This window comes from Carassius carassius, chromosome 13 (genome assembly GCF_963082965.1).
Source record: "Carassius carassius chromosome 13, fCarCar2.1, whole genome shotgun sequence".
In the NCBI taxonomy this organism is placed as follows: Eukaryota; Metazoa; Chordata; class Actinopteri; order Cypriniformes; family Cyprinidae; genus Carassius; species Carassius carassius.
The window spans coordinates 22,439,081-22,463,396 of record NC_081767.1 but is presented as its reverse complement, the minus strand read 5'-3'; the positions used below and the strand labels follow the sequence as shown (position 1 = coordinate 22,463,396).

The window sequence follows — 24,316 nt, the reverse complement described above, 5'->3', positions numbered from 1 at the left end:
TTGTGAATGTCATGGTGATTTGACCCTTTGTATGAATAAGATTGAGTGCACTCAAACCAACTACCAGGTCACAGATCACAGTCCGCGTGATTGGTAATAACCTCAGCAGGAGCTTGTGTTGTCCATATCCTTCACCTCTCAGGTCACACTCACAAACATACACCTTACAAACAGCCTCAAGATGTGATAAATGATAGTCTTTATGCATGAATGCCATACGTTTTCCAATCTGAGATGATCCTTTCTCTCACTTTGTTCTCTCTCCTTTTTAATGAGTTTATCTGAAGGAAAGGTTGCTGTAATGATGTCTCTCCTCCGCCCACATGCTGGCTTCCAGAGATCAGCCCCGATCATAGAGGAGAAGATGAAAATTAGTGTTAACTAGGGATGGGACGGTATGAAAATTTAATATCACGATTATAGTGACTAAAATTGTCACGATTATCAATATTATCACGGTTTTGTTGAAACGAGATGAAAGTGTTAAAAAATAGTTGATGCTCACACTGAAAACATTTCAGCAAGTTTTATATTTAATAATCAACAAACAACTAATAAAACAAGCAACTCTATGCACTTAATTTAAAGAAAGATTAAATTCTGTGGCATTTCCTTCCTTACAATGAAAAGTGTAGAAGCATAGAAAAGCATAGAAAAGTCACTGACTTTCGCCATTCCTTCTAGAAAAAAAACAAAAAAAACATTGTGCGCTGCGCTTGCGTCAGACTGTTGCTGGCTGGACATGATTGAATAGTGAGTTATTAAAACCGCGATAATCAAACACGGTTTTAATGATAATTCATTTTTAAACGATATTACTAAACTTCAGCACATTTTATCACGGTTATCAATAAAACCGGTTATCGTCCCATCCCTAGTGTTAACCTCAAGAAACTTTCTAAAGACACCCCAGTCTTCTCGTAACAACTCTTTATCATCCTCTTTCTCATGTGGGATCTGGAGCTTGATCCCTGAAGCTGTTAGAACTTAGTTTAGTTTAGTGTTCTTACAGACTAAGTAGCTGCCTGTGTGTGAATGTTTGCAAGCTTTTCTAGTGGTTTTTGCGGCACCTTATAGGTATAGGTTGAACTTTCTTTCATAATTAAAGCTAGTGTTATGATATTAGCCTGATATTTGGATATTTGCAATTCAACAGAAATATTTTCTTTAATTTGCAGACTTTCATATAACTTACCTTTATGTATGTGTTGAGTCAACCCTTTAACACATGAACTTTTTTTAAATTACAGTTTTCAAGTTTTTTTAATGTTTTTGAAAGAAGTCTCTTATACTCACCAAGACTTCACTCTTCAACGTCATGTTATCCTTCAGAAATCATTCTAATATGCTGATTTGATGCACAAGTAAAATTTCTCATTAATGTTGAAAACAGTTGAGCTGCTTAATATTTTTGTGGAAACCATATTAGAATTTTTTTTTTCAGAATCCATTGATGAATATAAAGTTTAAAAGAACACCATTTATTTGAAACAGAATTTTTTTATAACAATGTTAAAGTTTTTCCTGTCAATTTTGATAAATGTAATGCATTCTCACTAAATAAAATCCATTTATCAGTTAAGCATCTTAGAATGTAATAGTGTTTTTTACAGTTATCGTTACCAAGAAAATCTATCTTTTCGCTATCGAGATCTGGCTCTTTGTAGGTTGAAAACCTCAGTTCCCTTTCAAGGGAACTTCGAACTGCGTTCTCTAGGGGGCGCTATGGGGAACACCTCATTGTGACCCATGTCTGAAGCATACAGTACATTGAAAAAACACCAACAAGTTAGCCAGCAACAGCCTCTTAGGTCACTACCGGTGCGACCATAAATACGCACTGGGAGAACACGTCACCCTCTTCTTCGTCTTCATTGACTGAATTGTTTGAAGCGTACAGTGTCTAGTAGGGGTGTAACGGTACATGTATTCGTACCGGACCGTTTCGGTACAGGGCTTTCGGTATGGTGCACGTGTGTACCGAATGATGGAATGCAATTTTTTGTGCGCGGAACATAAGTAAATTTTTGTGTTTCCAAACGAACATATTAAGTGGCGGAAGTCTCCGCGTTCAGCGCAAATCCCGCCCTGCAGCTGATTCTAAGGCCAGCGACACACTGGCTGCGCGGCGCAAGCGTCTCAGCTGCGTGGCGTGTCCGTTTTTAATTCGGCTCCCATGTTAACAGGTTAGAGCTTGCAGACTGCCTGCGTGAGACGCTCATCTCAGGCATGGTTCGAGCCATGCGGAAAACGCGTGCATGCTAGAAATAGAACCGACACCTATTTTTCACGCGACACGCAAGCATGTTGGAAGCGTTTCCAGGCAAAATAGAATAGGAAAATATGTTTATATGTCATTTTGTACACAAATACATATTAATTCATGATACTTTGATGTTTGAAAATCCATAGGTTGACATAAATTCAGATATAAATGTAATTTAAAAAATAAATTAATAATTATCGATTTTCAAATATTGCACCTGTCAAACATAGTCTATTTTGCCGTCAATACTGTTGACGGTGTCCTTTATCAGTAGGATTTATATTTATGCTCAACATGAAGTATAGATATTGTTGTCATGAAGACAAGAGCCTGGTCTGTCGGCAGTCTCCCTCTATGTCACCTACAGCAGCAACATGCTGGGATTGGTAATGCTGCACTGTAATCATAGTTATTTATTTATATTTTTCATTATATTTTATTATATGATATTGGTTTGAGACTGAGAGTATTTTATTTAGTGGAGAACTTTGCAGCAGTATTTTATTTCTTATTCTATTTTTATTTTATATATATTTTATTAAAAAGTATTTTTAAAAAAAGTGTATAGTAATAAACAACCTGCAGTTTAATGTTTGCATTTCTTTCCCTTACTGTACCGAAAATGAACTGAACCGTGACTTTAAAACCGAGGTACGTACCGAACCGTGATTTTTGCGTACCGTTACACCCCTAGTGTCTAGGAGTGCACGTTTCTCGCCAGAGGCTTTGCTCTGATACCCGCAGTTCACACGGCTCGCATACTGTGGTGTGTGTAGTATTGAAGAGCAAGCACAAGCATTCAGTTCTTGAGGGAGTTGGATGCGCTCTGCTATACTCATTGTGATGAGACCTCGGTTGTTTTAAATGTGCTTAACAAATAAAATTGTATTGTATTGTATTGATGCATTCGCAAGATTCAGAAGGGATGTGAGTATTTCACTATTTACCAGAGTTTGTAGCAACATTTGCATGAGTGCAATCACCTCTCGCGGGAATAGCGATGCATATGCGGCAGCAGTTTTTGCTCGTGCTTGATTTCTGTGATAATCTAGTGAGTGGGCGGAGTGTGTTTAGCTCCCATGGGAGCTGAACACATGCTGCGCATTGTGTCGCGGTGAGAACATGCAAAGATTCATACGGGAAATTTCTTCTTATCAGCAATTTTCTTTTGTTTATGCTGCACTTCGGCTTAAATTTTTAAAAAAATAAAACATAAATAAGCTTGTAAAGCAGGCACTAGCAAAACGTTTAGAGGATGTGTGCTTCCATGTCATCGTTGTTTTGATACTCGATGACACACAATCTCAGCGTTGGTTGTTTGGGCTAAGAGCATGCACGCAGTGTCCTTGAGGGGTCAATTTGCGTGCATTTGTGAGCATTTAAAAAAATTAAATAAAAGCCTCTGCTTTCGGTTGTCTCTCTTTTCGAGGAAAGAGGGGCAGACATCTGCTTCCCTTGAGCTGTTGAGGTTATGGAACACTCCGCGGCAAGGTTGGACTTGCTGTGCAAATGTGCTAAGAAGGTAACGCCGTGAGGTCGTCTGAGTTCTCTCCCCTTGTGAGGAGTTGAATTCCTTGCTCCAAGGACTGTTCTCGTGGTAGTTTAGCAGCACTCCCCTTTACCAAAAAGGGTTTCCTATGAGCGCGCTACTCTCTTTCTGAATTCGGAGTTCTCCTTTAACATGAGAGTTGAGTTCTCTGTTTTTTCCAGAGCACCTGGCATCCAGCAGCATCAGGTAGAGTAGGCCCTTCCTTCGCCTCTCTGATGCGCTGGGTTTTTGGCTAGCTTGCAGTACTCTTACCCTTCTGATTCTCATGATCAGGCTGTAGGTCGAGCCCCCTCTCTTGTTGAGAGTTGGGCTTGTGCTCCACACTGTGGTAAATTCGCACACTAGTAATCTGCATGAGGGGCTGCTAGCCCCTGTGTGACAGGCAAGACTTAGTATAAAATGCTAGCCTCTTTGCCGTATCCCTTTAAAGGAATCTTTCTTGATTCCAAGCCTTGAGCTCTACCCCGGGTTGAGGCCCTACAGGTAAGTTGGGTATGTAGCCTAGGCCTTTGGCCATAAGGGATGATGTCATGGAAAGCCATCTAATGTCCCAGGGGCAACTCCCATGGAAATGGTAGAGTTGGTACTTAGTGCTCGCCGTGATTCTGGCCTGGACTCCCCTCAGCATGGCGACGTGGGTATACTGTTCCCCAAAGTGCCAACTAGAGGACGCAGTTTGAAGTTCCCTTGAAAGAGAACGTCTCAGGTTACGAATGTAACCATGGTTCCCTGAGTAGGGAACGAGACACTGCGACCTCTAGCTTCCTGGCATGCTTTGGATGCAAACTTCAGATGAAGAAGTGGGTGACGTGTTCTCCAGGTGCTTATTTATGGTCGCATCGGTAGTGACGTCAGAGGCTGTCGCCGGCCAATATTTTCTATCTATATGTGTATATATTGTGATCAGGAAGTACTCATTGTTCTGTTTACATTAAAGCCTAGTGTCTGTTTCTGACCATAAATTCAGTCTTGGAGCTGTGATCAGACATATAAACATACTAGGAACTGCACAACGTCTAATTTTTACTAGTCGACTTGCTTTAGAGAAAAGTAGTCAGCTAGTTGACATGTCCCTATTCACCTTATGTAAATAACTCTCATTATGCTGTGCACCATCAGTGGCCTTTGTTGTTTCTGGCAAGTCCAGCACTGTGTTCACAGAGATTTTGTGATTGGAAAGAATCGCACAGATGAGCCGAAAGCACACATATCTCCATTGCCAGATTCATGCTGGTTGCATTGTCATGTCAGTGCTAAAACAGTCTTGCCCCCTTCACTTCTGTCTCTCAGTATGACGGAGTTTTGCAACAATTTTGAATGTGAACTCTGTATCAGATTGTTTGGGAGAAAGCAAAACGTTTAATTTTATTTTCAGTTTTCTATAATTCCATCCTAGACAGCAAGCAGTTTCGGCCCAGAAACGGCCCACATCTGGCCCACGTGAAATCCATGTATGCCAAATGTGGGCCAGATCTGGGCCTAAACTGCTTGCTGTCTGGGATCTGTTTTAGGCTGAAGTCATGTGATCCTCAATTAGTTGAAAGACCAAAAAAAGTAGACTAGTGGCAGGACTACATGAGTAGTCGGTGCAGCACTGAAAACATACAGTACATGCAGGAGACTTCATTCTAGCCCACAGGTGTGGGAACCTATTTGGCCTCAGGACAGTATTCCTGATCTGTGACTAAGACTGTGTGCAGTGTGTGTGCAAGCCCTTGGTCTTTGCCAGGTCCACTGGCACAGAAACCCTCTGAGTTAGAGTCTACTTTCAGTGTCTCACATTTGAAACAGATCAATGTTTCCGTCCTCCCATGGGAATCAAAAACAATGTCCTTATTTATATTGCAACTTTCAAAAGACCCTAAACATTTGTTATTCTTATCACTTGAATTATTTAGTGGTCATCTGAGAAATGTGAAGGAGTGAGAGTGACAGGCATAGTGAGAGAGAGATTCTGGAAATGGTAATCCCACCATCAAATTGTTTTCATTGGTTTGCTAGCACCAGCTGCTCTTGTTGGATAAGAAACTCAAATTGCTCATAAAAGAAATTTATAAAGACTAGTTTTACACATTATAAAGGAAACAGATGGGAAACAGGAAACTAGTGCTGCCAAAGTGAACATATTAACTTTTTTTCAGATTAATCTTTTATTAAAACACATTTACCTAATTTGACTGTTTAAGTAAAAAAAAAAAACAAAAAAAAAACTGGTGAACAATTTTCACTCAGAAATTGCGAGTATATTTCAAAAACAATTACAAAACAACTGCTAGAAACATTCTAAATTTAGAAATTTTGAAGTACAAAAACTGAGTATATATAGTATTTTTCTGTAACACATTCTCCAATAATCTGTTCTATTTACAACTTGCAAAAACCTTTTTACAGTGTTAGGGCGGTTAAGAGTGGTTTTGGTTGAGCTAAGTCCAGCGGTGAGCTAATGATAGGTAGGTAGTAGCATTGAGGCCACCTGAGTTTGTGTGTAAGTGTGTGTGCACCAAGTGAGCAAAAATATCATCCCCAAAAATATGATTCCTCACACCTCAGCCTGAATCCAGTCTAATAAACCAGTATGTTGTCTGAGTCTGCATAATGCCTGGCTTTGCCAGTCTGTCTGGCTTTTCTCATGCCACACTAACACCGTTTACTAATACCAGTCGAGTGCTGATGTGATAATTCATTGGCTTTAGCTTTCAGGCCAGACAATGCTACTAAGCATAATGTGTGTTTTTGTGTGTATATTATTCGCAAAGGAGGTCAAAGCCTCATGGTCTAAAAATGCCTTGCCATCTTTCAGTATTGCAGAACAGACAGATGTCCAAACCTAATTTCAGCTAAACCAATTGAATTAGGGGTTTTGGCCACAGGAGGACCAAGTGCCACTGGGTCCTCCTTTGAGGTTTGGCTCCAGCAGGGTCATATTCTCTGTTAGAAACTTGTCCCTCGCTGTTCTGAATGCGCTACTTTCCCCGGATCAAAGTCAGGCATTCCATCTATTGCAGAAATAACACCATTTTATTTTAATGCATAATAATGTTTGAATATTGAATGTGTGCGTGAATAAGGGAAAATACATAGAATAAGAGAGAGTTAAACCCATGACAACGTATAATATAAATTATGAATCAGTAAGACAGGGACACAGCTGGCTGTCTAGAAAGAATACTCTGCACTCATTCACTGAATGTGATGATTAAAACATTCTCTTCATCACAAAAATGCATTTTCCACCGGTTTCTCAATAGCACAAAATTAAGATAAACTACCCACATCCTCGATAGACAATAGATATTTGGTTATTCTGGCTACAGCAAATGTAGCAATTTGATGTAACTTTTACTTTTATTAAAATCATTTATCTATCTATTCTATTTATTATTTGACATTTAGAAGCCACTCAGCACCTGGCATTTGACATGCGTAGTTATGAATGTAAACCAATTAAAAGGCTTTAGAAAATTGTTTGCACTTGTAATTTTACTGTAAGTCTCAGTGATATCATTCTTACTGACAATGGAAATCTGAAATATTTATCACAAGAATGCATGTGTCATTCAGACTTTAAAAAGTTCCTTGCTTTTGCTTTTTTGCATAATTTACATAATGTACTGGCAACCTTAACAAAATGGTGAAACACTTTTTTTGACTGACTGCCACATCAGGTCAAATCAATTACTGTTAAATGTAATTGTTATATCAAACATTATATTATTGAACTTCTGTAATCGTTTTATATAAGAAAATTATAATTAGCTATAATTAGTGTTATCGGTTTATTGCCCAGCCCTACTATTTGTACGTGTTTGAACATCACTGCGTTCGCTGTCTATCTCCTCTCACTCTCTCTTCTTTAGGGATGGGCAGAGAAAATGGAAAAAATAAAGCTGACCGGGGCAATTACAGTACAGAATGTACACACTCTCGAGTCGGCCGAGGCTTATCGTGTTTATATTGTTTTATATGTTAATATTGAGAAAAACAATAATATCCACATGCTTGGGTGAAAGTTGGCTCCTTAGTCTGATAACAATAAGAACGTTCCAGAGTAGGGATGGGACGATAAGCGGTTTTATCGATAACCGTGATAAAATGTGCTGAAGGTTAGTAATATCGTTTAAAAATGATTTATCATTAAAACCGTGTTTGATTATCGCGGTTTTAATAACTCATTATTAAATCATGTCCAGCCAGCAACAGTCTAACGCAAGCGCAGCGCACAATGTTTTTTTGTTTTTTTTTCGAGAAGGGATGGCGAGTCAGTGACTTTTCTATGCTTTTCTATGCTTCTACACTTTTCATTGTAAGGAAGGAAATGCCACAGAATTTAATCTTTCTATAAATTAAGTGCATAGAGTTGCTTGTTTTATTAGTTGTTTGTTGATTATTAAATATAAAACTTACTGAAATGTTTTCAGTGTGAGCATCAACTATTTTTGAACACTTTCATCTCGTTTCAACAAAACCGTGATAATATTGATAATCGTGATAATTTTAGTCACTTTAATCGTGATATTAAATTTTCATACCATCCCATCCCTATTCCAGAGACACAAAGATAACGGTGTACTAAGTTTCTTGCTTTGTGTTTTCTCTTCTTAAACCACTCTTCCTCAAGGAAATTTAAAGGAAGCATATTCTTGGCTCATTCAGGGAATAGCTGCACTTATTTCCACAGTCGACTGGTGTTTGAATTTCATGTGACGGTGATATTATGGTAACTCAGTTTCAATGATTCATTGAAGCATAGGAAATTAATTTTTTTAAGATCGTTTAGTAAGATCAATTTGATCAAAGTAATTCCAAACTTCCTACCTGTTAAAGGGATAGTTCACCCAAAAATGAAAGTTTTATGTTTATCAAATGGTCTTCCAACTGTTGTTTATTTGAATAATATTGAATCTTTCTAAGAGTTTCTTGATTATATTTTATTTTATTCCAAACATGCTTTTGTATGTCACTACCTTTTGGTCATCTGCATGAAGAGATGGAACGATGTAATTAATCATCGCAAAATTAAAAAGTGTTTTTATCTATAATCGTAAGTCATCTGATCAAGAATCTTCAAGATATAATCCCCTCTCTTGGCACATAAGCAGGGAAAAGTGGTATGTGGATGTATTTTCTGTTTATTTAAGAGTTTAATGTGACATGCGTGTTTTACATGTAACTGAATGTGTGACTGATGTTTGTTGTATATTTTGTCCTTTTTACTCAGTTCTGCGGTGTTGATGTTGATGTTGCTGTTGCTGTCTATGTTTGGTGTCTATATCGATGAGTGCATGAAACATCTGAGAAAAGGAACCTCAGCATTTGCATTGTGACTAAGGGCAGCATACTCAGGGTTTAATTTGGTTTTGTTTCTGTATGTTTTTTTTTATGTTTTATTGTATGTTTTAGCTGTGATTCCCAGCCACTTTCATTATAAGACTGACAGACTGCAGTGGTTTGTGTTAAAAATATTAATTTGTGTTCTACTGAAGAAACAAAGTCACCTATATCTTTGATGCCCTGTGGGTAAGCAGATAAACATAAAATTTTCATTTTTGGGTGAACTATCCCTTTAACATGCTCCACAGCACCTTCCAGTGCATTTAGTTATAACTGACTTTTAGTTTGCGTGCTTAGGATTTATCATGGATTCCCTGCATTTACGGCTATCAAAGCAACACCTAGTAAAATTTGAATAGTGATTTTATTTTTCAAATAATAATTACAGATTGAATATTCTAAAATTTGACTATATGTGCACAACTTTCCTCTTCATCCTTCACAACCTTCCTGTGCTTTTGTATTATCACTATAGCTTGGCCTGGAGATTGTCAGTCTAGAAATGTCATGTGTGGTAGTGATTTTGAGATAAATTGATGACCGAGATGAACATTTCAGTGAAATGGGGCATGATTCCTGCCTGGTGACCAGAATTCGGATAGGGGAAAGTGCTCCAACACATACACATACACATACACAAACACAGACAGACACACACACACACACACACACACACACACACACACACACACACACACACACACACACACACACACACACACACACACACACACATGAACTGCATGCTCTCTAACATGTCTTCTGTTATGTGTGTAGGATTATTCACGAGGATGGTTTCTCTGGTGATGATGTGAAGCAGTACAAGCCAGTGGTCTACAGCAACACCATCCAGTCACTGGCTGCTATCGTGCGTGCCATGGACACACTGGGGCTGGAGTATGGAGACAAGGAGCGTAAAGTGAGTACAGCACAAACCCTGATAAGCTGGAATGCTTATTAAAGAGTGAGATTCCCATTGTGATTATAACCTTATGGATGGTAATTATAACACTTAAGGTCAGCTGTAAATATACTTTACTTTGAAACTGGTCCCAAAAAATATGCGAGACAAATATAAACAGTTTCCATGTAAGATGATTCAGGAGAATTGGATAACAAGAGTCAATGACAATGACACATAGTCTTAGCTTCACAGTTCATGTGGCTGCAATTAATGAATTGTACTCAATAAGAATACATTTTTAAAAGAATTGCACTATTTATAGAAATATTGTTGGTTCAGTACAATATATGCTCCTTTTTTATTTTCTTAAAAAAATTAAAGGATGTGGTGAGGCAATAATAATATTAATTAATAATATTTTATATTTAGGTTAAGAATGTAATAATAATAAAAATAATAATTCACATATAATTAATAGAAATTATATATGTTAATAATTCAAATTATATATGTTAATAATTCAATAATTCACGACAGTCAAGTACATTTTTATTGTTTACACTTTGGCTACACCATTGAAACAGAGTAGCCCCTTTCTCTTCCATTTTAAGTGCCTCAGTGTAAAAATAAATTTTTGTTGTATTAAACATTATAACACAAGCCTCAATTTATATTTACTTATACTAAACCTGGAATGTTCCTTTAATAAAATGCTCCTTTTTGGGGTGTGCCCAAAGCATGAATCCGTATTCAGAAAATGATTGCTAACTGTTGCCTGTTACATTACAGTACATAAAATTTCACTTACCTTGAAACTAATCTTGTAAAATGTGTGATAGGTACAGCCGCTCCATAGTGAGATCGCGAATCTCAAAAGTGAAAACTAAACTAAAAGGGGTTGTGCATTCAAAAGGAGTTTCAATTCCAAGCATCATAGTGGCTCCCCGATGCCATCAATTTATGTACAGCATAATTACCAAATGATATAATTGCGAGAGAAATGATTAAATATATATTTTCCTCCTATCTCGTATTTATTCCCTTAAGGGTTCAGTATAAATGTAATTTTCTTTCCGAACATGGGATTGGGATGCAGTGGATTGCTGTGGGATTTTGGGGTTGATCATGATGTCGGTTCAACGTTGTGATGTCTATCAGCCATCGCTGATGGATGATGGCATCGTCTATCGGCCCAACCCTAGTGCTCTTTCCCAAAAGCTCTCTCACTGTAATGTCAGTGTCAGTGAACTCATTGACCTTCAGCATGAAGCAATGTTTCATTTTAATCAAACCAAAGCTATAAGTATGAAGGGAACAGTCCTCTGAAATATCTATCAGCCATCGACTGAGATATTTTCTCTTGTGAGAAATAGAACACGTCTTCATTTCCAGGTTGAGTTACATCTCAGGAAGCGATATTTAAGGGCATCAGATCTATGTACCTAATAAGAGAGGTTATAAATAGCAGTGTGTGGCTTAATGTGTTTGAATGTGACTGCTGGGCTGACATGGAATCTTCAGACTTTTTTGCATGTTGTGCAATTTCTTTGGGCAGGGGGGCACAATTTGTCAAAATTCTCACTTAAATGGATAAAGAACTATTACAGGTAATGGAATATTTCTGTTTAGTACTAGTAAAGCTTAGTCAACAGCATTTGTGACACAAGGTTGGTTACCACAATAAAGTCATTTTGACTCACCCCTAATTTTCTTAAAAAAGCAAAACCCAGTGTTTTATTAAAACATTTTATAAAAACACATTAATTCTCCTTTTAAACTTTAAAGCTGGTTAAATCATCATTTTACAGTAATTTTAGGGTTTGCAGCATTGTTGTCATAGCAACAAAGGTGAGAAAGATTTCCACAGAAAATCTTAGTAAGCAATTTTATGTATTGTGGCTATTCTATTGAAACAGTTTACAGATTGCCCTCCTTTGACATCATTTGTAAGTGCATCACTATAAACCAGATTTTATTTTTTAAATGAAAGTAGTGAAATACATTTTTATGGTAATGAAATTTTTTTAATTGAGGTTAACTTTTATTGAACCAGAAATATACCTCTCAGTCCTGAGATTACTGCACCCTTATTGGTAGCTGAAATTATAGTAAAATAATCCAGAGGACACACTTAAATTTGGTAAAATACTGCATGGATTTTGCATAGAGTTCTGTGTCAACCAATTCCATGTGGGCTGAGTTAAGTCTATTGTCAATGGAGAAATTGATCAGAATTTGTTAGGAACTATACTACAAGTATGTGATGTGTACCAAAGCTTTCATGGTTTTAGAGAGGAACTTACATGATGCTTGCACACAATTCTTTGCACACATACTCCTCAGATCTCTGTTGCTTCATGCTGTGGGGGTCAGCCTGCTCACACCTTTTTAATCTGGGGTGTGAAGTTTTTATTGGAACTGCTTTCTCAACAACCTAGCCTCTGTAGATCTGTTTGCCCTTTTTTTCTTTCTTTCTTTCTTTCTTTCTTTCTTTCTTTCTTTCTTTCTTTCTTTCTTTCTTTCTTTCTTTCTTTCTTTCTTTCTTTCCTTCTTTCTTTCTTTCTTTCTTTCTTTCTCGCTCTTTGCTTTTTGGTTTTATAACCTCTCAGCTTCCTGCTTTCTCTCTCTTTCATTTCTATCTGTCCATTTTTTATACCCAGCTCCCTCTCCACCATATCTCCCTCCCCTATCTTATCTTTTCTCTCACCGATCTGGCTTTGTTGCCATGGCGACCTCTTGTTTTGCCTCTCTTGCAACGCATTCCACAAGTCTGTGTCCATGGACAATGTCACTCACATGCGCTCTGCCCAGCACCAAAGAGGCAATGATCTCATGTGACCATTCATAAAGCGTGCATGATCAGAATCAGGAGTGGGCCACACCCCTCATACAGTCCAACTAGCGCCACTCCAAAATATACTGAATTGCCTACTGCCTACATACATCCTGTTATGGAATAAATTTCAAATGCTATACATTAGAGAGAATTGGTTTGCAATAGATTTAATTTCAGTTTGACGTTATGATGTTGCTAAGATGACTGAAGCCTAAAATACAAGGCACACAGAAATACTGGAATAGATCATCTAAAACAATAGTCCAAAATTATTATATAGTTTTTGTAAAGCAATTTAATATTTAAATGAAATATTTGATTATATTATTTATAATTTTTTATTTTATTATTCAATTTACTCTTATATTATTCATTAGATTATTTTATTATAATAATAACAATTATTTTATTGAAATATATTACATTTCAATATTGAGTGAAATATAAATCAGTATTTTGTTACAATTTTATAATATTAGATTTATTTTTCATTCAGCTCCAGTGTAGTAATTGTTAACTAAAACTAAAACTATACTTTTTTGTTAACTGAAATAAAACTGAAAAATAAAGATAAAAAAAATACATCTTTTGAAATAAAATAAGATTAAAAAAACTGAAAAGGATGAAATTCATCGTAAGTTAGAAATCTGCCTGGCCAGTTTATTGAAATAAAATAAGTTAAAATAAATTTTTTTTAACTGCAAAAAATACTTAAATGTAAATAGAACTGTAAAAAAATCAAATCAAATCATAAAGTAATAAAAATGACAAGAGCACATAACAAAATTGCTAAAATTAACTAAAATGAAAAATATTTTAATAGTATCTAAATTATAGCACATATAACACTGATTTAGCTCAACATGCATTCTGGATTTTTATAAAATGTATAGTACTGTGCAAAAGTCTTAGGCCACTAGTATTTTCATCAACAAAAAGTGTCTTGGAGACATTGCCACAGTTCTTCTGGATTTAATCTATCTCAGTTTGTTCTGTTTCTTCATGTTATTCTCGAGCAGTAACCTCCCGCTCTCTCTGATGAAGCCAACAAGGAAGTGACTAAAACTGCAATTCATCGACTGCCCGCTTGAGGCTGGCAGCAAAAGGGAGTCAGCCCCATAGACTCCCCATGTTAAACTGCCCAACTTTACAGCAGAAAAAACATGTTTACAGCCTGGTTCAAAAAAAGATTTTGGTCTATATGCTAATTTTAACCTTCATGACGACTGTGAGGGTGGTGAATTTTTTTTATAACTCATCCATTTAAATTAAATTAAGCCTTAAAGTTCTGCATAATTAAGGGCGTGGCCAGTTGATTGACAGGTGGATTGCCGTTGCTGTCACTGCCATCGAGCTAGTTGGGCGTGGCTTCAGCAACCAGCTCCCGCCTTTTTGCCCATTTTCGATTGTATAGAATAACATGAAGAGATGGCGACGCACGCTCTGCACACTTTGAGCTTCAAAAATGCTCTTTAAGAGTCTATGGATGACATCACGGACACTACGCTCATGTTTTTATACAGTCCATGATTATTCCAGACAGACTGGATGATGATCAGATCAGATCTCTGTGTGCATCAATGGCTGTTTTCAGACTCCTTGTGCAAACAAAAATCTCACTGGATTATTACATTTAATGGCAAAGATAATGTTTGGAAATGTAAATTGATATTTTAAATTTAACTGTCCTGATAAAGACCCAGGATCCTTTTACTCCATAGCTTAGTAGTGTACAGTGGATGATTCTACAGCCTGTGGCAGGATGTCCATCCTAGTTTGATTCACAGCTCACCACAGCTTAACACATGATCTGATGCTGATCTCATTGCTGTCATGTTTATGGGCCTCTACAATACAGCAAAATGGTTTCCACTCTGAGGTCCAACATGTTGGTGTAAACTTGCCTCACATCCTGAGCCACACCACAGCTGATAATATAAATGGCAGTCTGTGATGGGCAGGGGCCATGAGCCCAGTGCCTGGCACCAGGATGGACACAGATGGGCTTTGCCATTCTAGCCCTCTGCTTCCACTGCAGCTTCATGACGCAGCACATGAAAAACTACCAAACAAGCTAAATTGGGTGTCGCCAGTCTGCATGCTAACCGCATGAAAATTTATATTCAAAAATGTCCCAAAATAGAACTGAGAAATAGGATTGCAGTCAGAATAAGGAGTGTTTGCTCATGGAGCGACTTTGAAGGAGAGAGGGAAGCTTTAAATTTAAAGTGATTTATCCTGCTTTAGAGCTGACACTCTGGTGAGAGCTATCCTATCTGGCCATTTCTATTACTTATTCACTTATAACGATAAATATGTGAATGTAGAATCCACTTAATTTTAACTCTTAATATTAAGAGTTGAATTATTGTTTATTTTCTGGGTTATATGATGATTTTTATGGATGGAATGCCGCAGTGTTTGAAAAATCTGTCGGTTCAGGCAAAACTGATTGGATGTGGGCAGCCACTTACAGTATATGGGGCATGAATTACTGTTTGTGGCCACTAGGAATAGTGGCTTTTAAAGTATTGAGACACATTAAAGATATTTTGTTTGTCCTTTAAATTTAATGGAAATCCCATAGTTGGCTTTTTGCATTAGTGCATGACTTGTTACGATTTATTGTATTTTATTGTTTGCACTATTTTTTGCCAGTGACAAACAGTAATTGCAAATATGCATCTCAACTATATTGCAATTGTGGTTGATGAATGCGCTTATGCGAACTAACAAATACAATACAAAGTCTTTTTGTTTTAAAGGGTTAGTTTACCCGAGAATGAAAATTTGTCAACCTTCTACTCACCCTCGAAGCATCCTAGGCGTATGCGAGTTTCTTTTTTCAGAATAATCCAATTGGAGTTCTATTAAATATTGTCCTTGCTCTTCCAAGCCTTTCAATGGGGTAAGTGAGTGTTTGTTGTCAACAATTCAGAAGGCGTGAAATAAAGTGTGCCATCTGTAATAAAACACCCATTACACGGCTCCGGGGGGAATCAGCAGATGTTAAAAAAAAGTGTTTATTACATTTGAAATCTGGATATTTATCTTACAAAAACGCATGGATTTGTTACAGGGGACTTTTATTCACCCCTGGACCCAGGTATGTTTGTCAGGTTTTGTTTGATCAGAGTGTTACCCCTGTCTGCATCTGCTGGCATTAGTCTGTGTTTGTTTTCACCGATTGAGCATGTTGAATTGCCGTTTTGTACTGTATTTGGTTTGTTATCAACGTTGATCTGTATCTGAATTTGTAGTGTGAATTGGCCTTTTAAAAACATTAAAATAATTTTGGAATTATTGGAATTTAAATAGGGAGTTTTACCTTTTGAGAGAAGCCTTTTAAGGTTTTATTCGTTTTCATAATGTGAGTATTAATGTAAATATATCAGAAAAAAATAATTATACCCTGCATACAAGTTGTTCATTTGATTTGTGTTTATGTGAAAGTGCAATATTTTGATGAAATGTGAGACATTTCTCAAATGGAAACAATTGTTAATAATAATGATGATTTAAATTTTTGAGCAGAATAATAGTGATTATCAGTTTAACCACTATCGTACAGCTTGGATTTGGGTTTGCTGTTTATCCTCTGTTGCTCTCTATGCAAACTATCAGTAGGCTTTGTGGTTGTTTGTATCAGTATGAGTCTGTGGGCTTCTGGGTGTGTCGTAGAAGAAAATAGTTACGGAATAAGGAAGAGAGGATGCCAGCAGCAGAATATTCCCAGCAGTCCCGGCAACACCTCTCACGCGCCCACTCATCATCCAGAGGACACCCATCATAATGCAAATAATCATTATATAATGCTGACCTGGAAAAAACTGTTTGATTTACCTGTATTTGTTATGTAGAAGTCTAGAGCAGTGTTCAGTTTCAGTTAATAACCCAGGCTGTCTGTGATTTTATATACTTTGGGTAGGATTGAAGAGATCTCTGTCATCTTGAGGTGTGCATTATGAGATTTGATGAGGATAAATGTGAAAAATGATATACCACAAATTGCAGATAGTGGGATTAAATTCACAAAATGCTTCTGTGAAACACAAATTTACCTCTGGGAAAAGGAGTCGCATACAAATAGGACTTATGACGTTTGTCTTTTCAAATAGAACGTTGAGGTGAAGCCCCTTTTAGATGCTCATAGTGATACATTGCCAAATAAAACTCATATGCAAATGATGTGGCTAAATGTGCTGCATTATGGTTCTGCATGTACCTTTACATGTTTTCAGAACAGTGCATTGACATTAGAGGTTTATGTTTGTGTACATGGTGGTACATGTTCCATTTTTCTGTCATTTCTATTTTCCTACACAGTTAAGATAAGCAGTATTTTGGGGGCTCTTTGTCACTCTAATTTGGCATCTGTCCTTGATTAGTTTCTTTCTAAAACCTTTTCCCCTTGGATCAGTAGCCTCTCTCTCCCTCTGTCTCTCTCTCTCTCTCTCTCTCTCTCTCTCTCTCTCTCGCTCTCTCTCTTGCTCTCCCTCTCTCTCTCTCTCTCTCTCTCTCTCGCTCAACATTTACTGTATACCTGCATCAAATGCGGATGCTTTGATCTCATCCAATCATAATGCATTATCCAACATATATGTCCATGTAAGGTCTCCAACTATGTGCTCCAGATGCATTTTTGCAAAGAAGCCAGGATGTCTAAGAAGCTAAAATAACATTTCTTATCTTGCGTACACACACACACACACACACACACACACACACACACACACACACACACACACACACACACACACACACACACACACACACACATTAAATAGATTTCCTATTATCTCTCAGCACATCAAACTCAGGCATACTGAAGCACTCAGAGACAGACTAAATAACACTCTTTAGTACAGTAGAGCAAATAATACTGATATTAATATAAATATTTCAGATAAAAATAAAATTTACTCCACAGTTTTTGGAGAGTCTGCACAATTACTAAAAATGAGAGAGGAAGGTTGGGCGTATTTATAGGATGTGTAAATTAATTTTGCGTGTGGCAGAACGAGAGTCCTCCAGAAGCATTAACAGATATCTATCCCAGCAGACTACGCTGCAGCCTCCATTTGAATTGAGACTCTTTTATGTCACGTCTCTAGTGCTTGGATTCAGTAAAAGGATGTCTGGGTCCCTTCTCCCCAGCCTTACAGCTCATCTACAAAGATCCTAAATATAATTATTTCTGACGCAGCTTAATTACATCTTAGGTTAATCAATTTACCTCGATGAATCTTTACACCAGAGAACTACATGTGTTTTCCAGGCTGTTGTTTTGTTTTAATTTTTGTGTCAGCTGAATCAGCCCTGCCAGCGTGAGGCGTGCCACTTCTGGCTCGCGCTGTTCTGTAGTTTATTAAAAGTTTATTCGTTCTGTACGTGTGGCGTGTCCATATTGCACCAAAATGTGACACTGCACTCACTCCCTTGAGTCTGCAGCAGCAAGACGATTGGATAAACGGTTCATGACATAATAAGAATGCAAACAGATGGACACACAGAGATTCCTGCCTTTATTACACCGTGTCTACAACGGGCGCGACAGTTGTTGTGTCGCCTCGCGCCACAACAGCTAAAATCTGTCTACCCTGGACAATGCGACCATTGAAAATCATTTGAAATTTGTGTCAGTACATCATAAATAGAATGCAGTAAGTAAGTACTTTACACAATATAAAAACACACAAAAAACAAAACATTTATGAAGAGCAATACACAATGTGAAAAAAACAAAATTCACAATATATTGTAGGCACATCTATACAAATATATTTTCAGTCGACCTTTAAAAACAGACAGAGAATCAGAAGGTCTGATATCCGCTGGTAAACTATTCCATAGTTTTGGAGCCCTCACTGCAAATCTCTTTTTGTTTTCAATCTAGTTCTAGAAACTACCAGCAATTTATTAAAAGAGGATCTAAGACATCTCCCTGTTTCATACGGTTTCAAACGTTCAGTTAAATACAAAGGTGCCAAGCCGTATAGAGCTTTATATGTCAATAAAATGATCTTAAAATCAATCCTAAAATAAACAGGTAACCAATGTAGATAAGCTAAAACAGGTGTAATATGATGATATAACTTTGTTCATGTCAATAGTCTCGCTGTAGCAGTTTACTGCCGGGCATTTGTCAGCCGCACCGCACACTTTCAGTGTAGACAACATATAGGTTATATTGTATTTTGTCTCACCGTGCCGCTCTCGTCCGGTGTAGACACAGTGTTAGAGAGAAGAATATGTTCAGACCCTCCCTCCAAAGCTACAAATATTCGGTGTTGATTACTACCGACTCTTTAAAAGCTCAAAAAATTGTATTTGGACCAGCCCTCTTGACAATCATAAACTGTTTACAGACCCCACAGTAAGTCTTATTGAGTTCAGCTTTAAATAAATAAGATTTTAATTGCAGAATATAAACAGGTATTTTGCATACAACTTCAAATAATGAAAGTCTCATCACTTTCTCAACTGTCCCAGTCCATTTTTTTTATAGACTTCTATTTCTACATATTTCTATTGGTTCTTTTTCATAAATTATTATTTATTTTATATTACATTTCTATGTGACTTAATATCAGTAGTTTTTTTACTCGTTTTATTGTGTTTTTTAACTCGTTTTTTTTTTTTTTTTTGCATATAGTGTCAAAAGTGTCAAATGTTTGAGTCTACAGTTGTCTTTTAGAATACAGGGGACTTGAATCCTGACAAAAATTTTAGTAAACTAAGCAAAACTGCAACTAGACCTGATAGCCTGTGAGCATGAATTTTCAATACTTTTTTCGGAAGTCAAAATCTGAGGAGGTACGTTTGAATGGGTGTGATACCTCTGAGCTGGATTTTTAGCTGGTTCATGATTCATGCTTAAAGATTATTTGTGCAATAAGCTTGGCATTTGTGGTTTTACTTTCTACTGCAAAATGTGTGTTGACAAAGTTCTAAAAACCAATCAATGAAGCGGGGTGTGATCTGTGTGAATGTGAATGTGTCTGGAGTGCTCCCTCTTGCCCGAGCTATGCTGAAAGGCATCAGATGCTTATGCTTATATGATGCTTTAACAATTCATTAGGATTTTTAGCATTTTTAGCACTTACCTAATCGGTATTAGCATGGAGCTATTCAGTGCTAGCATGTGTAGCATGTTGGAAGACCTGTTTGCTAGCCTGAGTCAAAAGAGCCAACTCCCATGTTTATACGATGTTCTGATGCAAAGAGATACTGTAGTTGTTGCTAAATGGTTACTAGGGTACTCAGTTTGGTTGTTAGGGAGTGGCTTGGCTGCTGTCAATATCAAGAGACAAATGATGAGTTGCGTGCTGAAGTTCGCAAGCGCCACTAATAATTCCATTATCATTGGGGCAAAATATTTTTGTAAAAAAATATTGCAGCATATAGTATTATGGCCCACTAGAAATATTCATAGACAGTACATTTTTTGTATATTGCCATTATAACAGGATCACCTTCACTGTAAACTAACATTATTTTTCTATTCATTATTATTTCCTAACTGCTGATAGTTTTCCCTGTGGTTGTTGTTGTGTATAGATTCTGGACAGACTAAAACGAATAATTGCTTTTTTGAAAGTATGACCAACAAATGAATATTTACATGCTAATCATCACACCCACTTACTACATGCCTCTGAAATACAGTGTTGACAACCGGTTTGTATGTGTTTGCACAAGAGTGATGAGGAGCTTGTGGTTTTGTTGTTGTTGTTGTTTTTTTTACAATTACTTTTCTTACTGGTCAAGCTAGAACAAAATTTCACTGTCCACTACTATTAAGCTTTTTAGCAACACTGTGTTTAAGTAAATGACCCTGGAAAGTGCAGTGCTTTTTAAAACCCTACAAAGAAAGAAGAATGAGAGCATAAAATTAATATAAAATCGATTGGTGGCCATGAATGATAATAGAGGCATAAATCTGGCTTGAGGCCTTTTTGGTGTTGAATTATTTTATATATTTATTTATTTTTCTTTATTTATTATTCTTTTTTTTACACACTTCTTATTTAGACAATCATGCCATTCAGACTGGCTTTATTTGCAGGCTCTCAATAAGCAACTGGTTTACATTACTAGGTCTTCAAGCCAATCAGTTACCCAAATCAATAAAAGTCAGCAAGAACAGAATAGGAAGCGATTTTTCCATCATCATTACTTAAAAACAATACACCATTGGATCTTATATAAGGCCACAATATAAGGCTATTAAATGCAGCTACTCTGTGTTAAAGCCAGCAGAACTGCTTTTAGATGTACAGTAAACCTGTATACGGCCCATATCAGCTCGGCCCTGTAACACAATAGTCTCTCCATGCGTGTGTGGATTTCTGCCTAATTGACATTGCAGTATTTTTCAGTTCGGGCCTCATTCAGAAATGCCTGTGCACTCATCCTATAACAGCCAGGGCTTCAGGGCTTTCGGGTTTGATCTGAATATGCTTTGACTTGTTTTTCAGAATCTCCTCGCAGCACCCTCAGAGACATCTTTGTCTTTGTTGCCAAGAATGACTTTTTCGCATCATATGATCTGTCCCATGAGCGGCATTTCCAAAGTGGACATTCAGGCTAAAAACAGGTTCATAATCCCTTCCTTCAGTCCCTCTTTATTTGTCAAAGCCTTCTCAAGCTCAGTCGGTTTGGTAGACCAACCAGCCCTATTAATGAACTGGAACAGGAATGGGGGATTGGAATTTGGCACTTCTGGGGACGTAACAGTACCAGCACCAGCACCTGCAGCGATGCTGTTTAGAAGAGCAGTAAGCCTCCGAATCACAAATGGAAAAATGATTCCTTGCACTTAGCCTCACAATTGACAGATTTTGCCAGATCTTGATAGCCCTTGGGGTGAGATTACTGTAGATGCGAGAAAGGACCCAGTAGAAAATTGGAAGAGAAGTAGCACATTATATTGCAGCGAGACCATTGTGATTGCCTGGTGTTTCTGTGGTCACAATGTGGAACATAATTTACACTTAAACTCACCTTGTTTGGCTGAGAGATCTGATGACGCCGTACACTTTTGATGCACTTTCCAAAAAAAGCAAAAGTGCATTGGATAAGTAGTGTATATATTTTTTTAAATAGCCGCTCATCCAAATCCAATTTAAGAGTGAAAATTGTCCATTTTATTTTAATGTAACTTTTTTTTGTTCTTGTTTTTTTTTTTTTTTTTTTTTGGCAGTTGTGCCAGATTTTAATTTTATGTTAACCAAATGTTTGGTTTGTATCCACTAAGTTACAAATAATGAGAAAAAACAATTGCGATAAAGTATATTTAATTTGTCAAATATTTAATTCTCTGGACTGCAAAAAATTGGCATCAGCACATAATATTATATATAATTATTATTATTTTTTTAATCTCATTGGATGGATTTGAGCATATGCATCTGTGTATCAAATACTGGATGAGAAAAAGACATCATTTGTTCTTGTTTGGAAAGATCATTATTGAGTACATTATGTACACAATTTTGTACACTGTAGTTTGATTATTTGATTGTTTCTTGAACAGCTTACTCTATACAGTGTGAAAATAGATCACTTAAAATACATTTTACAGTGTAAATGAATGTTTAAATGTAGTTCAGTTGTAAATAACTGAACAATTTTTACTTGAGTAGGGTTTGACAAACCACTGTTTCATGTTGGTTAAGCTGATATGTTTCTTCATTGCCTCCTGTCATGCCAGTGAAAGTACAACAGAGAATGTCTGAAGCATGAACTCTTGAGAGCTGCACTCGATGTCTGTGCTGGTTGGTAGTGAGTGCATCAGAAATAAACAAGGCATTAGCGGGCAACTCAGCTTAAAGTTTTACAGACTGTGACTGACCCTAGTGCTGTTCTGCTGAGTCTCACTTTGGCTGTTTATGAAAGTAATATAGTGTGTATGTGTGTCTTTCAGAAGAATTATGATCGTTAAGAGAGGCTTTTCCTATTAAGGGTGAATGCAAACGCTAGTCACCATTTGCTCGCAATATATCAGCTGGCTTCACCTCAGACCCTTTTTTAGTGTTAACATGTTCAACAGGAAGCAAAAAATGTCTTTGGTAAGTTTGGAACTCAGGGTAGATTATTGCACTGTATCACTGTTTAAGCTGTCCTAAATCCTACAAAGGGAGTATATCCAAGTATAAACTTTAAAGAGATAATATGACAATTAAAAGATTTTCTTCATATACATCATACAGTACATATACATATACATCATAGGTTTGTCTCTCTAAATTGCGAATTCTAAAGTGAGAGATACTCTTTTTTGATGTCCATGTCATCTTGACAGTCATAATGTATTTAGATAATAAGCTCTTGAACGCTAACTGAGGAGTGCAGAGCAGGATGTGGGCGATATAGCTCTGATGTCAAAAGCCAATGCTAGCTTGTTTGTTTGGCTTAAAGCCACAATTAAACAGAAGTAGCAACAGATCTTTTCTTCTGTATTGTGATGTACATCTGAGTGTAAAATTATTGAAAAAGGACTTGGTTCTATCCATTGGCTGTTGATTGGATTTTGAGATGTTGGTGTTGCACTGAAAAAGTCTGGCATACATCACCGAAAGGAAAAGTCCGTCTTTGAAAATCAGTCAGGTGAATTTTCAAATCACGTAAAGGTTTTTTTTTTTTTTTTTTTTTTTTTACTGATTTATTGAGTTTTTGGATGAAGGCTGACTAAATCATCTAATCTGTCCAAGATGATGTTTGTTTTATTTTCTGTTGTGTAACAGCTATACTCAGATTTTCAGAGTTTCTCTTGTTGGGTGATAATGGTCCTGCGAGTTCCTTGTTCGCACTTTAAGCTAAATAAATAAATATTTGTTTCAGAAGGATAGCATTATATGACTATGAAATAGCAGCTGTGGGACTTGCAATGAACTTGTCATTTACCAGCTTGGGGGCCCTAGTGATCAGCTCACACTGTATGGTCATTAGGCATCATAATGGTCATCTTGCTTTATAAGTGCCAAGGTCATAGCCGCCCCATTGTGTTCCCAGGGCTCCAGCCCATAATCCAGTCTACACTACCCATTCTATCTGCTGTATGTCTTTCAAAATCAATCAATAAAAAAGATCATCTGAATAAGAGCTTTTCTATTTATATGAAATGCATGCATTGTGTATTGAACATATTCTTATGGAGTCACAGGTGCCTTCAGGATCAGATTTGCTCCTCTCCCCTGGGCCACCTGAGCACACTGTCTCACTCACTCCATTCTGTTAACATCTCACAGTAATGTCCAAGCCATGAAAGCACCTCAACCTGTGTGCCTCTGTGGAGTCGAGGCATTTTGCGTGCCTGGAAGAGCAGTGCACATCTACCCCTGCCCCCACTCCCATTTTGTCCTTGCGCCAGGACTGGCAAGTCATTGGGAAACAGTGCTGTGTGCTGAACTGGACTAACCCCCCAGA

At 37.1% G+C, this 24,316-nt stretch overlaps 1 protein-coding gene across 3 annotated transcripts in view; it reads left to right on the top strand.

Annotated features, from left to right (window-relative positions):
- The window catches only part of LOC132156102 (guanine nucleotide-binding protein G(o) subunit alpha), a 99,644-nt gene that overhangs the window by 24,990 nt on the left and 50,338 nt on the right, over positions 1 to 24,316 (top strand). For all 3 annotated transcript variants that reach the window (XM_059564961.1, XM_059564959.1, XM_059564960.1), the window contains exon 3: positions 9,924 to 10,065. In XM_059564961.1, the coding sequence (XP_059420944.1) occupies positions 9,924 to 10,065 (142 nt within the window). The remainder of the gene's footprint in view (positions 1 to 9,923; positions 10,066 to 24,316) is intronic.